The sequence below is a fragment of the Ochotona princeps genome, chromosome 16, assembly GCF_030435755.1.
Source record: "Ochotona princeps isolate mOchPri1 chromosome 16, mOchPri1.hap1, whole genome shotgun sequence".
NCBI classification, from domain to species: Eukaryota; Metazoa; Chordata; class Mammalia; order Lagomorpha; family Ochotonidae; genus Ochotona; species Ochotona princeps.
In genome coordinates, this window is record NC_080847.1 from 56,105,370 (window position 1) to 56,118,754 (window position 13,385).

At 47.3% G+C, this 13,385-nt stretch overlaps 1 protein-coding gene across 1 annotated transcript; it reads left to right on the top strand.

Annotated features, from left to right (window-relative positions):
• The first annotated feature begins 3,395 nt into the window (after window positions 1–3,395).
• LOC101517521 (vomeronasal type-1 receptor 2-like) lies at window positions 3,396–4,313 on the top strand. Its single transcript, XM_004597123.2, has one exon. It carries the CDS (start codon window positions 3,396–3,398, stop codon window positions 4,311–4,313), a length of 918 nt encoding a protein of 305 aa, XP_004597180.2.
• Window positions 4,314–13,385: the final 9,072 nt, after the last annotated feature.

A 13,385-nucleotide genomic window follows, 5' to 3' on the forward strand; every position in this document is an offset into this window, starting at 1 on the left:
TACATCCCCTCCAATGAAAAGCCACAAAACAAAATCAACAACAGGAAGAAAAATAGAAATTTACAATGCCATGAAGTTAAATAACATGCTACTAGATATGACAGTCTCCATTACACAGCTACTATACTTCCCCTTAGATGAAAAGCCACAAAAAATAATCAACAGGAAAAAAAGAAATTAACACCACCATGAAGTTAAATAACATGCTGTTGAATGAATAATGTGTTGTGAAGACGTGAAAAAGAAAATCAAGAACATTCTTGCAAAAAATAATGCTACTGTATGAGCTATGAGTCATTGGAGAATTTAATCAGAAGAAAGTGTTTTGAAGAGATGAAACTAACAGAAAACATCAAACTCCCTGAGATACAGTTTCTGCTGATCTTTGTTAGAGAAATGTGTCTCAAGTAGGCAACAAATAGATGGGTTTGGTTTTTTTAATCCAGTCTACTAATCTATGACTTTTGATTGATGAGTTTAAGCTGTTTACATTCAGGGTTAATGCAAACAGGTGGCAATTTGGTTCTGAAATTTAATAATGGGTTGTTCATTGATTTAGTCTTCCATTGTCATTTTACTGGGATGTCCTTCGCATTTACCTTTGGTTTTGGTGGGAGTTATTCCTTTTCTCTGTCAAGAGGACATCTTTAAGTATCATTTCTAGGGCAGGTTTGGAAGAGGGCTAGTTAGCATATCTATCACCTCAAGTGCTTTTATGTGGTGTGAACATTTGCACCTGCCAGCAGTTTCACACATGCTGCGTTCCCAATGCCGTGCAATTAATGTCAGGCAGTATTCCTTCTCTTGAGTTTAACTGCGTGTTTCATCAGCATCATCCCGTTCCACCCAACTCCAGCCTCCAGCAACCACCCCTCTCTCTTCCTCCGCGAGTTCTATTATTGTAAATAGTGAAACACATAATATTTGTGTTCATGGTGGATTCCACACATTATGATATCAGACAGGTTCTTTCTTATTGGTACCAATGGCAGAATCCCTTTATAAAAGACTTGGCAGTGTTCTATCGTCCGTGTGTAGACCCCAAGCCTCCTCCGTGCGTCAATAGTGCTCCATTGAATGTGTGTGCACCCCCTGATTTCTTCTTCCATTAGTCTGATGATGGGCACTTTGGTTGATTCCGTATTTTGGCTGTTGTGAAGAGCGCTGAAATAAACTTTGAAATATTTTTAACCATTCCTCATTAGTACATGATGACTTTTTACAAGCTAGGAAAAGGCAGCGATTCCTAATTTTAGGTTATTTTTGTCAAGTGACTCCTATCAACATCATGCTATTGACTTTTCACCAACCAAGTTAAAAATCCCTGAGTAATTCGTGTAACTCTATTCTCCTGCTCCCAAGCTGAATGAGAGCTTTGCAGAGTCTGGCGATGATTAGTGAATTAGACTGAGGGTTGAAGAAATTCTCATGGGAACAGAGAATCCAAAGAGAGATGTCACCTCTGTCCAGGAGGAGTCTTCCTCCAACACTCAGCAGGTCTCCCTGGAAATGTCCATGAGAATTCTCCAATCAATTCTGGAAATCAGAAAGTTTGAAGAAACGACTCTCAGCTCCCCAAGTGTGAGCTGGCTTCATGGCTCCAAGTGAGATGGTAATTGCAGGTCTGTGGGGAGCTGAGGTCACAGGATGACAAATACTTATCTCGGACTCTAGCTTTCTCCCAGCTCAAACAGAGCTCACAGACCCGGCGGCCGGAGGGAGCCTGGGATTTTCTTTCTCTCTGAGACACAGTCTGCAAGGCAAAGAGATGTGTCAGGAATGTGGGTAGGTGCAGATGTCTGGAAAATCAGTCCTTTCAGAGTAGGAACTGGTTGGTTGGCCAAACTACGTAGGCAGGAGGAGGAGTGATTTCTGAGGGCTGAGATGAGCTTGAGGAGACAGGAATCTGGGACCCTAGATCACCATGTGACTGCTGCTAATGCAATTGGGCAAAATCATTATTCACAGGATTCTTGGTGTTTGATCCAAGTGTTACCAAGGCTGAATTTGAATGTGTCTCAATGTTTCAATTTTGTTTATTAATCTAATGTTGAGTAAAACATGTAACAGTCACAGAGATATTTTTTGGAGTAGTAATATTCTGTTAATGCTCTGTGTACAGAATGTTGAGTGTGTTGGAAATAATTCTTCGGTTTCATTCTCAGCAGAAACTGTGTGACCAAATAGCAGTGGCTCAAAGACAATTTCTGTAAATTGAGTGTGACATGCCTAACGGAGACACAGTCGAATTGTCTCTACTGAGAATTACTGGGGTCTGTTAATCACGGTGGAATGTGTCCCTTTCCTGCACATGGAGGGCCATCCTGAAATCAACAAAAATTGGCATCATAAGAGAATGTTTTAGAGAGAAAATAGCCAAGGAGTTGATTTTTACATTATAATTTAATTTGGCAACCATAAATTAATTTGCAATACAGTCTCAGGTTAGACTATCTCGGTGTCATCCCCAAGCTCACTACTCGTCTCTGTTCAGTTGATTAAATGCACCAGGCTCCATGCCTCCCAATTCTATTCTGCATATTCTTATAGCATCTCAATAGTTTTTCCAAATGAGTTATTAGTGTTTATTTCATTTTTTTTCCTCCAAAACAGTGAAATGTAGTAAGACAGACTGCAAGGATAATTAATGTAGTTTCTGCTGTAAGATGTTGTGGCGCTACTCATGATTGATGTCTTAGAGTTTAGTGTACAATCTGATTTTGTAGATTAATTTTTGTAATGACCATTCTTATATTTTCCTGCATAAGTTATGTTGACATGCCAAATAAATCATTACCCTCAGGCAGGAAATTATCAATCTAAATTTGTAAAACAGATATAAAAGTTGAATAGGTCATATGTGTGTATGTGCACATGTGTATACACACCCAGACATGGAGGAACTCCAAAAAGTTCATGAAAAGTACACTTAAAAGTTAAAAAGAGGAAACATTACATGTATTTCTCAACATAGGTTCCCTCAAATTCAAGGGCCTGTGGCAGAGCCCTGCCCTGGGCACCCGTGTCATTGCAGGTGACTCAGCAAGGCTGGAATCCTGACTCAGCTGGGATCCAGACGAGTGTGGACGTCTCCCTGTGGTCTCACTCGGATGCTGAAAGGAGGACAGTATTCAATGAACTCAAGGAGCTGTGAGTCTTCAATGTCAGAGTAGGTGCATCAGCAGCGCTAGCGGCTGACATGAACACACATGATATAAAGAGAAATACATGGAAGTTGGAAGATCTGTGAACAAAAACATATCTTAGGGATTCATCATCAGGCCAGTGTGGTGGAGGTCCGTTTTTATTTTGTGCAACTATTTTCCCCAACTCATGGTTCCATGCAGAATCCTGTGCTTAAGAATTGGATCAATTGATTCCGGGAAAAAGACAGAATGATGTCCGCGGACTGGAAAGCGGGGATATTCTTTCTATTGCAGGTATCTGTTGGGATCCTGGGGAATCTCTCTCTCTTGGGTCATTACACGTCCCTTTATCTCAGCAGGTGCAGGCTGAGACCTGTAGATGTGATTCTCGGACACCTGACTGTGGCCAACTGCTTGGTCATTCTCTCTAGAGGAATGACAAAGATCATGGAAATGATTCACTGGCAACGTCTCAACAATAACTACGGGTGCGTAATTGTTTTATATGTTCACAGAGTGGCCAGGGGTGTGTCCATGGGGAGCACCTGCCTCTTGAGTGTCTTCCAGGTTATCATAATCAACCCTAGGAAATCCAGGTGGGCAGAGACGCAAACAAAAGCCACAAGGTATGTCGGCCCCTGTAATGTCCTGTGCTGGGCCCTCCATTTGCTGGTCAATGTCACGTTTCCTCTTTATGTTTTGGACAAATTCAGCAGTCGGAACAGCACACAGAACAAGCATCGATTGACTTGTGGTGCTGCAATTCATGATAAAGTGATGAACTCATTATTTGCAACATTCCTGTCTTGCCACGATGCCTCATGTTTGGGAGTCATGACCTGGGCCAGCAGCTGCATGGTGTTCATCTTGTATAAGCACAGGAAGCAGGTGCAACACATTCGCAGCAACCATCACTCCCCAAGATCCTCCGCTGAGACCAGAGCCACCCAAAGCGTCATCATCTTGGTGAGCACCTTTGTGCTGTGTTATGCCCTTTCCTCCATCATTTTTGTCTACATAGCTGTCTTTGATAGGCCCAGTTCATGGCTGGTGAACATCGCTGCAATTATTACTTCATGTTTTCCCATGATGAGCCCCTTCGTTCTCATGTGGCGTGAGCGCAGCTCATCCAGGCTCTGCTGCGTCCGCTGTGAGCGAAACAAATGAGTCCCTCACTTCAGCAGAAAGAGAGGACTTGTCTCTGGTGCATCGTGTTCAGCTTTGATGTGCTCACATCGCAGGAGATTTAAGAATAATCGCCAGCAGATTTTCTGGCAGAGATAGAGGCGAACAAGACATACGGAGAGTGGTCCATTGTGAAACATGAAATGGCCATTGCCTGTTAATGAAATCTTATGGAATTAATATGTAGGGACTTGGGCCTGGCGTGATACCTCATTGGCTGTATACTCACCTTGAATGCACGGGCATCCCATATGGGCACTGGTTCAGATCCTGGTGGCTTACTTCCCATCCAGCTTCCTGTTTGTGACCTGTTAAAGGAAAGAAGGATGGCCCAAAGCTGGGACCGTGCACCTGCGAGGGAGACCTGAAAGAGGTCCTGGTTCCTGGGTTTGTCTTAGCTCTGGCCATTGTGGCCAGTTGGTGAGTGCACCAGGAGATGGAAGATATTTCTGTATCTCATTCTCTCTGTAAATTTGCCTTTCTAATAACGACAAATAAATCTGGAAGAAAAGATGTGGGGGTTTATACAGTTGTATTTTTTATTAATGGTTTGGGTGGAAGAGTTTACGTTCCATAAAATATCATTCTGAAATAACGTAAGGATACTGGGAAATGTGCTATTGTGCAATTTTCAATGTGAGATAGTGAAGTTTTCCAAAAGGGACCTGAACTTGGAATTGAATAGATTGTTGAACAAGAAGGGTCTGGCTTCATGAAGCATGGAGCAGTGGATGAGCCAAACTACATGTTTCTATTTTGCTCTTGAGGAATTCGATCCATTGAAGTCACTCAGGGAGCAAAACGGACACTTCCAATAATAAAAAAGAAACCATTTTAAACGTGAATATAGGCAATATTAAAAGTGGTCCTCTTCAGGTAACATGACATTGTAATTTTAAAACATTGAGCTTGTATTTGGGAACACTGTTAGATTTGCAGAACATGTTGAAAGATACCACAGAGAGTTCCAAAATCTCTCTCACCTGATGCCTGGACGTGTTGGCATCACGCATGACACACTTGTCAAAACCAGGAAGTCCGTATGGGGACACAACTGTTGTGTAATCACCAGACTTTATTCTACGATTTACCTATTTCAGCAGGTTTTTTCCTCTGTCAGGACCCAAACCAAGACACCCCAGGGTGCTGAGTCAGCGTGTCCCCCAGGGTGCTGAGTCAGCGTGTCCCCCAGGGTGCTGAGTCAGCGTGTCAGCCCACCAACACGAAGTCGTGTCCCTATGGGACGCCAGTACGGCAGCTTGAGGGTGAGCCTGGTGTGCCACTGTGCCAACCCTTTGTGTAAACATTTCAGATACAGTACAGGCAGAGGAGTACACATTAAAGAACTCTGGAGGGCTCGGCAGCGTGGCCTAGTGGCTAAGGTCCTAGCCTTGATCCCATATGGCTGCTGGTTCTAATCCCGGCAGCTCCACTTCCTCTCTATCTCTCCTCCTCTCAGTATATCTGACTTTGTAATAAAAATAAAATAAATCTTAAAAAAAAAATAAAGAGCTCTGGAAAGTCTGTTTTGTAATGCTGTATGTTAGATTTACTCTTTATATAAAAGTATAGATTAAATCTGAAATGAAGTCACAAAGTTTTACAAAATGTATTAAAATGTACACAAGACAAGAATGTGGGGTGGTTTGTTGGTATGTCATAAAAAAGCCCAAAATTCTCATGAAGAAGTTGCCACCGTAAGCATTCTGCAAGACATGAGAACAGGGGTGAAGTCCACCTAGCTGGCGTCAGAGCACAGGTCGTGGACGCTGGGTGCTCTTACTGGCGCCTCCTGGTTCCAGCTGGCATGAGCCCGTCTTGCAGTTTTACAACAGTCACCAATTCTTGAATTTCTCCCCTGCAGGATCCCTCAGGCTGCTCTTAGGCTTTCTCCACTCCGCTGTTGGAACCAGTCTCTGCTCCAACTAGCCTCTTAGGACAGGGTGGCGTCAGATCCCGGTGGGTGTGGTGGGGTGCTGATGGCTGGTGGGGAATCACTGCAGTTGGAGCCCCGAAACACACACGCAAACGCACACACACACACACACACACACAAACACACACACGCACGCACGCACACACACGCGTGCACGCACACACGCATGCACGCACACAAACACACACGCGCACACACACGTACGCACGCACACGCATGCGCGCACACACACACGCGCACACGCACGCACGCACACACACACCTGAAACACCTGCTTAGGTGTGTATCTTTAATATTTCCGTCTCCCAAGCTACATTCAGGTACCAAGATGCACAGAACAGAATTTATGCATTTCTGTTGATATCTCTGGCTCTATTCCAATACAATGGGGTCCTTCCTAACTTTGCCTCTTTGATTATCTGTATTTGTCTGCATTTTGGAAGCATTACGACCTAGAGAAGGTCTTGCAGCTTCATCATAGAGAGAAAATTAGCTGCTGAAATAGCTAAGCTGCTAGCTATCTTTGCAACTTACATTGGAGAAGGGCAAATGAGACTTAGCAGTGTCTGCTGGGTCTCTGCCATTGTATGTGCCCTGCCCCCTGCAAGGTGAGTGCTGCTGTGCCAATAACAAAAGCCGCTCCGTCTTTGTCTCCTCGTTCAGGCAGGATTCCCACCCGTGCGGGATCATGGCCCTGGGGTGAGGAGAGAGAAGGGGCCCAGTGAGTTCGCACGCGGCCGTGTCAGCAGCACTGGTCTCTCCCTGGGAAAGATGTCCATTACGGCACTTTGCTCTCACGAAAACTTTGCGTCTGTGCTGCGTTGTTTTATGAATATTTTTATTATTTTTTGTAAAACTGCATGACCCAATTTTCAGAAGGAATAAATTTTACGGTCTAAAGAATGACTTAAAGTAGCATTGCATAGGACACAGTTTTCAGAGTATTTCAAATGTTCACACAGACACATTTTCAGCAAGAAAAGGTATATGGGATTATGGCATCATCTCCCAATTTACAAATATCCTGGTTGTTCAGCCCCTGGTGGTGATTTAACAGAGGTATGTGCTCACGGTGAACTGACTTTGAGCAACAGGAATGAACAAACCCTTGATTTTAGGAATAATGAGATCCAATATTCAGTGCCATCCCTGAGTAAGAAAAGAAACTAGTTTTCAAACACATACTTGGGCCTGGTGTGGTAGCCTAGCAACTAAGGTCCTTACCTTGTATATGCCAGGATCCCATATGGGAACCAGTTCTAATTCAGGGGGCGCGGGGAGGGCCTGTGTTCCCGGGGTAATTGGTACGGTGCTGTGACGTACGCATTTTCTACTTTGAAGGTGCAAGGATGGAGCCTGTGCAGTAGAAACAGTATTTCCTTGTTTTTTTAAAAGATTTATTTATTTTTTATTACAAGTCAGATATACAGAGAGGAGGAGAGACAAAGAGGAAGATCTTCCGTCCAATATTTCAGTCCCCAAGTGAACCGCAACAGCCAGTGCTATGCTGATCCAAAGCTGGGAACCTGGAACCTCTTCCGGGTCTCCCACACGGGTGCAGGGTCCCAAAGCATTGGGCCGTCCTCGACTGCTTTCCCAGGCCACAAGCAGGGAGCTGGATGGGAAGTGGAGCTGCTGGGATTAGAACCGGCGTCCACATGGGATCCCGGTGCATTCGAGGCGAGGACTTTAGCCGTTAGGCGACGCCACCGGGCCCAGTACATCAGTATTTCCAAGTTGGGCTCGTGTCCTTTCTCAGACTAGTGGTCTGTGGTGAGACAGTCCCTGAAATGCCAGGCTGGGAACAAAGCTCCCATCAGCCGCTCAGCCACACGCATCTCCAGCGACCCTCCATGGTGCCCGGAGGAGCTGAGCGCTGATACTCTGCAGGTTGGGGGTGTGAAACATGCTTTGGGCCAACCATGTTTACAACTCACCGTGAGTATCTCAGGACCCTTCCCAAATCAAGGAACAGCTGTGAGAGAACACGCCAGGCTCCTGAGAAGTGGAATTCAGAAATAACCTCAGGTTGGAGTAAACATCATTCTCAAACCCATTTCCTCGATTGGCTTCATAACCGTTTATGGAAAATGCATAATGAGAAAATACATGAATGAATTAATTTAAAATATTTTTAAAATTTTTATTTCCAAGTCAGGTATATATAGAGAGGAGGAGTGACAGAAATATCTTCCGTGCGATGACTCACTCCCCTAGTGACTGCAATGGCTGGCGATGATCCAATCTGAAGTCAGAAACCCCAAGGTTCTTCCGGGTCTCCCACGCGGGTGCAGGGCCCCAAGTGTTTTGGCTGTGCTTAACTGCTTTCCCAGGCCACAAGCAGGGAGCTGGATGGGAAGCAGGGCTGCCAGGATTAGATCCAGCGACCATATAGGTTCCCGGAATGTCCAAGGAGAGGACTTTAGTCACTCGGCCACTGCGCCGGGTCCGAATTAATTTTTACTAGCAGGATGCACACCCATAAAGACCAAGGTGATGGCCGCACACATTTTCACACTAAAGATCCACAGATTTGGCCAGGATAGTCCATCTCCAGCTCCCACACTCCCGCGTCTTTGATTCATTCGCTGAAAGCAGTGAAGGCCACTTGCAGAAGCTCTACGGTGTGAGCACTGTATTATGCATGATTATTTGCAAGGCAGACTTCCAAGGAGAAGGAAAAAGATGGAGGTCGTCCATCAACTGCCTCACACCCCACCTGGCCACATCTGATGGAGCCGCTGTGGCGCCAGCAGCTTATTCCAGGTGTCCCACGTGGGTGCGGGGTCCCAAGACCTTCATAGAACAAGGAGAGGTGTCGGAGAACACATCAAAGGATCCTTGGGAGATGGCGTTCAAAGCTCAGACTGGCGCAAAACTCAGGTCTTCACAATTGTTTATGGAAAATACACTGTGAAAAAAGCATGAATGGATTCTCTCTCTTTTTTTTTTTGCACAAGAATAAGCTTGCTTTTAATTCAATTTGCATGAATAGTTTACGTATTTGAAAGCCAAGGACCAGCAGAAGAGTGTGAATGAAAAAGAGCGAGAGAGAGTGAGAGAGAGAACTCCAATGGATGCAATATCCAGGGATGGGTTGTGTCAAAGCCAGTAGCCACAAACTCCATGTGGTGTCCCGCTCGGTGGCAGGCCAGCCTCCAATGCATTCCCAGACCCTTGGCACACGCTGGATCAGAAATAGAGCAGCCTAGTCTCCACCATGAGATGCCAGCATTACGCACAGTGGCTGATGCTTTATCTGCTAGTTGCGCCACACCAGGCCATCCTACACCCCGCCCCTAACATAAGCAGTTTTAAGACCTTTCCCATTTTGTTAAATGTACCGTTATATATTAATAAGCACTGGGGATGGCAAATACCAACATCAAATGTGTTCTTTTAATTGTATACATCCGGATTAACACGAAGGTGCTGAAGAGGAATTCTGTCCAATCGACGGCTTGATTGGACCTGAGAGGCTGTGAGAATCCCTCAATCTAAGTGAACGGATTGCTCAGTAGGGTGGGCCCCGGGACAGTATAAGAGCCCAGCTGGGTGTGGGTTCGTCTCCTGGCTTCGTCTCCTCTCCGCTGGCGGTGCTGCAAGATTCTCTGGCCCGGGCCAGGTTTTCCCTGACCGCCAGACCCGAGCCACCTCGGACCACCAGAACAGCGACAGGTGCGTCTCCGTTATCACCCTGGATCTTGGTTTCTTAAAAGCAGCAAGCCAGTGAGCTGCTATACACCGTGAACTGAATGGAAGTTTTCAGTGTACATAAATAAAAGCAAGCTTAGCACAGTGTACTCAGTGAGTTGTCAGCTAGTTCAAGTTGGGGACACGTACCCAGTGTCACCCTGTCTTCTACCTCCACAGGGAAGCAGATTGCCTTGGACGGCACCCGCCATGGACCCCAACACTCTGTCAACGGACCAGGGGAAGGAGCTGTTAAAACGATGTGGGATCCCGCAAAGAGACGTGAGTATGGGCGACAGCGGGGCCGGGGAGAAGCAGATGGATCAAAAATCAGGGTCAGTTCTGAGGCTGAATCTCGCCCAAGGCCAGCAGTGATGGTCAGAGTTAAAGAGTAACACACGGACATCGGCCATTGAAGCCATCCGGTTGAAGATAGGCTCACGCAACTGCAAGACTCCCGCTTCCTGCCCAGCCGCAGCAGTGTTTCCCGCACACTCCATGCTCACCCTTGGTGCTGCCTGGAGGGCACCAGAAGGTGCTTTTAAGAGTAAAGCTACTTGAAGTTAGCCAGTGATGGATACATGTACTAAAATACTGCGCGCTGGTCATTAAGGATTTCATTAAGGATTTATTTGTTTGGAAGGCCGACTTACACAGACATACTTCATACACACACACTCAACACACACACACACACACACACACACGCAACAGTCCTCAGTTGAAGCCAGGATCCTGGCACTTCATCCAGGTGTCCCATGTGGGTGGGTGGCAAGCGGCCGCACGCTAGAGCCATCTTCTGTTACTTTCTGTTACGGACACATGTTCCTGTACGGCAGGGAGCTGGAGCCGAGATGGGGCAGCCTGGACTCAAATCCCTGCCCAGATGGAATGCCACTGCACCCCAACACTGGTTCCTCCAACAACGGCTTAAAAGTTTATTACATGTTACCACGTGTTTTTATGAAGCAAGAACAAAGGGGCTCAAAGAATTGGGAGTTTATCTTTATTAAATCTCTTCCTGGACCTGGTGTGGTAGCCTAGTGGCTGAAATCCTTGTCTTGCCTGCACCGGGATCTGATATGGGGGCCAGTTCATGTCCCAGCTGCTCAACTTCCCTCCCAGCTGCCTGCCCGTGGCCTGGGAAAGGGGTAGAGGATGGCCCAAAGCCCTGGGACCCTGCACCAGCGAATGAGACCCGGAAGCTGCTGGCTTCTGGCTTTGGACTGAGCTCAGCTCCGGCCATTGCAGCCATCAGTGGAGTGAACCAGTGGATGGAGGATCTTCCTCTCTGTGTCTCCTTTTCTCCGCAAATCTCATCCCCAAGAAAAAAAGCAACCAACTCTTCAAAGTCACCTCTTCTTGCCCGCAGAACTCAGGTTGCATCCTGTTGCTCTGTTTCTCAGGTGGACATACTGGTGGAGAGGTGGATGGTGGTCGCCTCAGTGGAGGCCATGTTACGATTTCCTCTGCTACCAGGAGAGGACCCGGCAGCCCGTTGCGTCTCCAAGGGCAGAGCTGAGCTGCCGGCACACAAGCCTCCAGCAATATCCGCAAGTCCAGGCCAAGGAACGAGGTAGGGGCCATCTGAGGGTGTGGCGTGCAGGGACTCTCCTGGGCTGTGGCTGGGCTGCAGGTTTCTGTCTGTACGCTCCGGGCACGTGGGGCTGCAGCCCCCTCACTCGCCAGAGACGTGAATCGGGCATTTGCCTGGTGTTTCTTTTCACACAAAGGCACTCTTGCACAAGAGCTGCTAGGTTGTGTGTCCTTGTGGGGCTCTGTACATGTCTCTGTGTGAAAAGTCACCTGTGCTCAGGGGGATCTTGTGTGAAGTGTACCAGATGCTCAAGCCAGCCTTGTGGTTGTTTTTTGCGAGAGCTTTGCTACATGCGGTTTGCCAATGCGGACCATGCAGGCCTCAGTGAAAACTCAAACAATATGCTCCAACCCAAACCGAAGAATCCTATTTGGAAGAGCTTTCTGCCTAGGCTCTCGTTGGATTTTGCTTATGCAAATGAGGGGCCAGGATTGCTGGGTTCTGATTGGGTTATGCAAACGAGGACTTGTGAATCGTTCAGTTGTGATCTGTGGATGGCAGGCTGGTTCGTTTCCATAAGTGACTTTTCAGAAGCAAGAAATTTCAAGCACTTATTTATGAGTTTTGTGTTCCATCGATAAGAACAGTGTGACTGAAGCCCCATCTTGACTAACGTCAGCCAGGATCTAAATTCTTTTCGGCTTCGCTTATCCTGAGAGAATCCATGCTGCGTTGGCAAGGTTAGGTAACATAGCTTTGTCAGGCTTTTGGCTTAAGGAGTTATTTTTTGAAAAGAGAGAGTCTTTCTGGAAATATGTGAGAAAATCAAAAGTTTGAGTCTGCAGGGAACGCCCAAAGACCGAGCAACAGTGATGCTTTTGACAAGGGTGCAAGTTCAATCCCACTGTCCTCAGGTGGTCTTTCCTCTCAGGCTGCCCCTTCTCAGGCCGTGTCCTTTTCCGGGGAAATGACCACCCGGACACCCCGGGACGTCCATCACACGTGCAAAGTCACGGCGGGGCGGCTTACCACACTGAGGAGCCTGCGTCCGGCGGCTGCACCTTCTTCATTCTCTCCTTTCCTCCTTCTTGTGCTAGGAAAGCCAACACTCAACTGGAGAACAAGTCTGAGCAGAAGGCCAAGGCGCCGAAGCAGACAGCCCGTCCTTGCGCAGCTCAGCCGCCCCTGAGGCGTCCTGCACAGCCCAGGGCCTCCCCAGCAGAGGGAGAGAACCTCAAGGTGAGAGGAGCTTGGCACTGGCACGAACCAAGGGTTCTGCACGGACCCTCGAGTGGGTTTAGACACAGGCGCTTCCTGTCCATCCCTCAGTTATTCTCCCTGGTCCAAGCTGGCCTGGCTTGTGCTCCCCTTCCCTGGCTGGTCAGGCTGTTCAAAGCCTGTGTGGACGCGCCACATCCCCTGCGGAGTGTCATGTCATGTCTGGCATTGACCCAGAATCCAACGTCCGGTTGATTGTCATCAGTGTTAGCCATGGAAGTCCTTCCTCCGTGGGTCCCTCAATTCAGTTGGCTCTGACAGAACCATAAAGTCCTGAGTGTCCCAGCACATAAAAAGTCCAGGTCACTCATGCCCTAACCCAATATTTAAATTCCCAAATCTTCCTTGTGCCGCTGGTGAAGGCTGCTGACTCCCTGGTTACCCCTCCCTCCCTCCCAGGTCAAATGCAAGGACTGCGGAGCCTTTGGTCACGCGGCAAGAAGCAGCAGGTGCGCCATGAAGTTGTGGGGAGGCGCTGTTCCCTTGCTGGCCGTGGGCTCCCGTCAGCAGAAGGAAAACCGGAAGCCTCAGAACCTTCAGCAACCCTGGAGCCAGGCTCACAGGGAGGAGGAAGGAAGTGAGAGGTGAGGATTCAGGAAGGACACCGTGG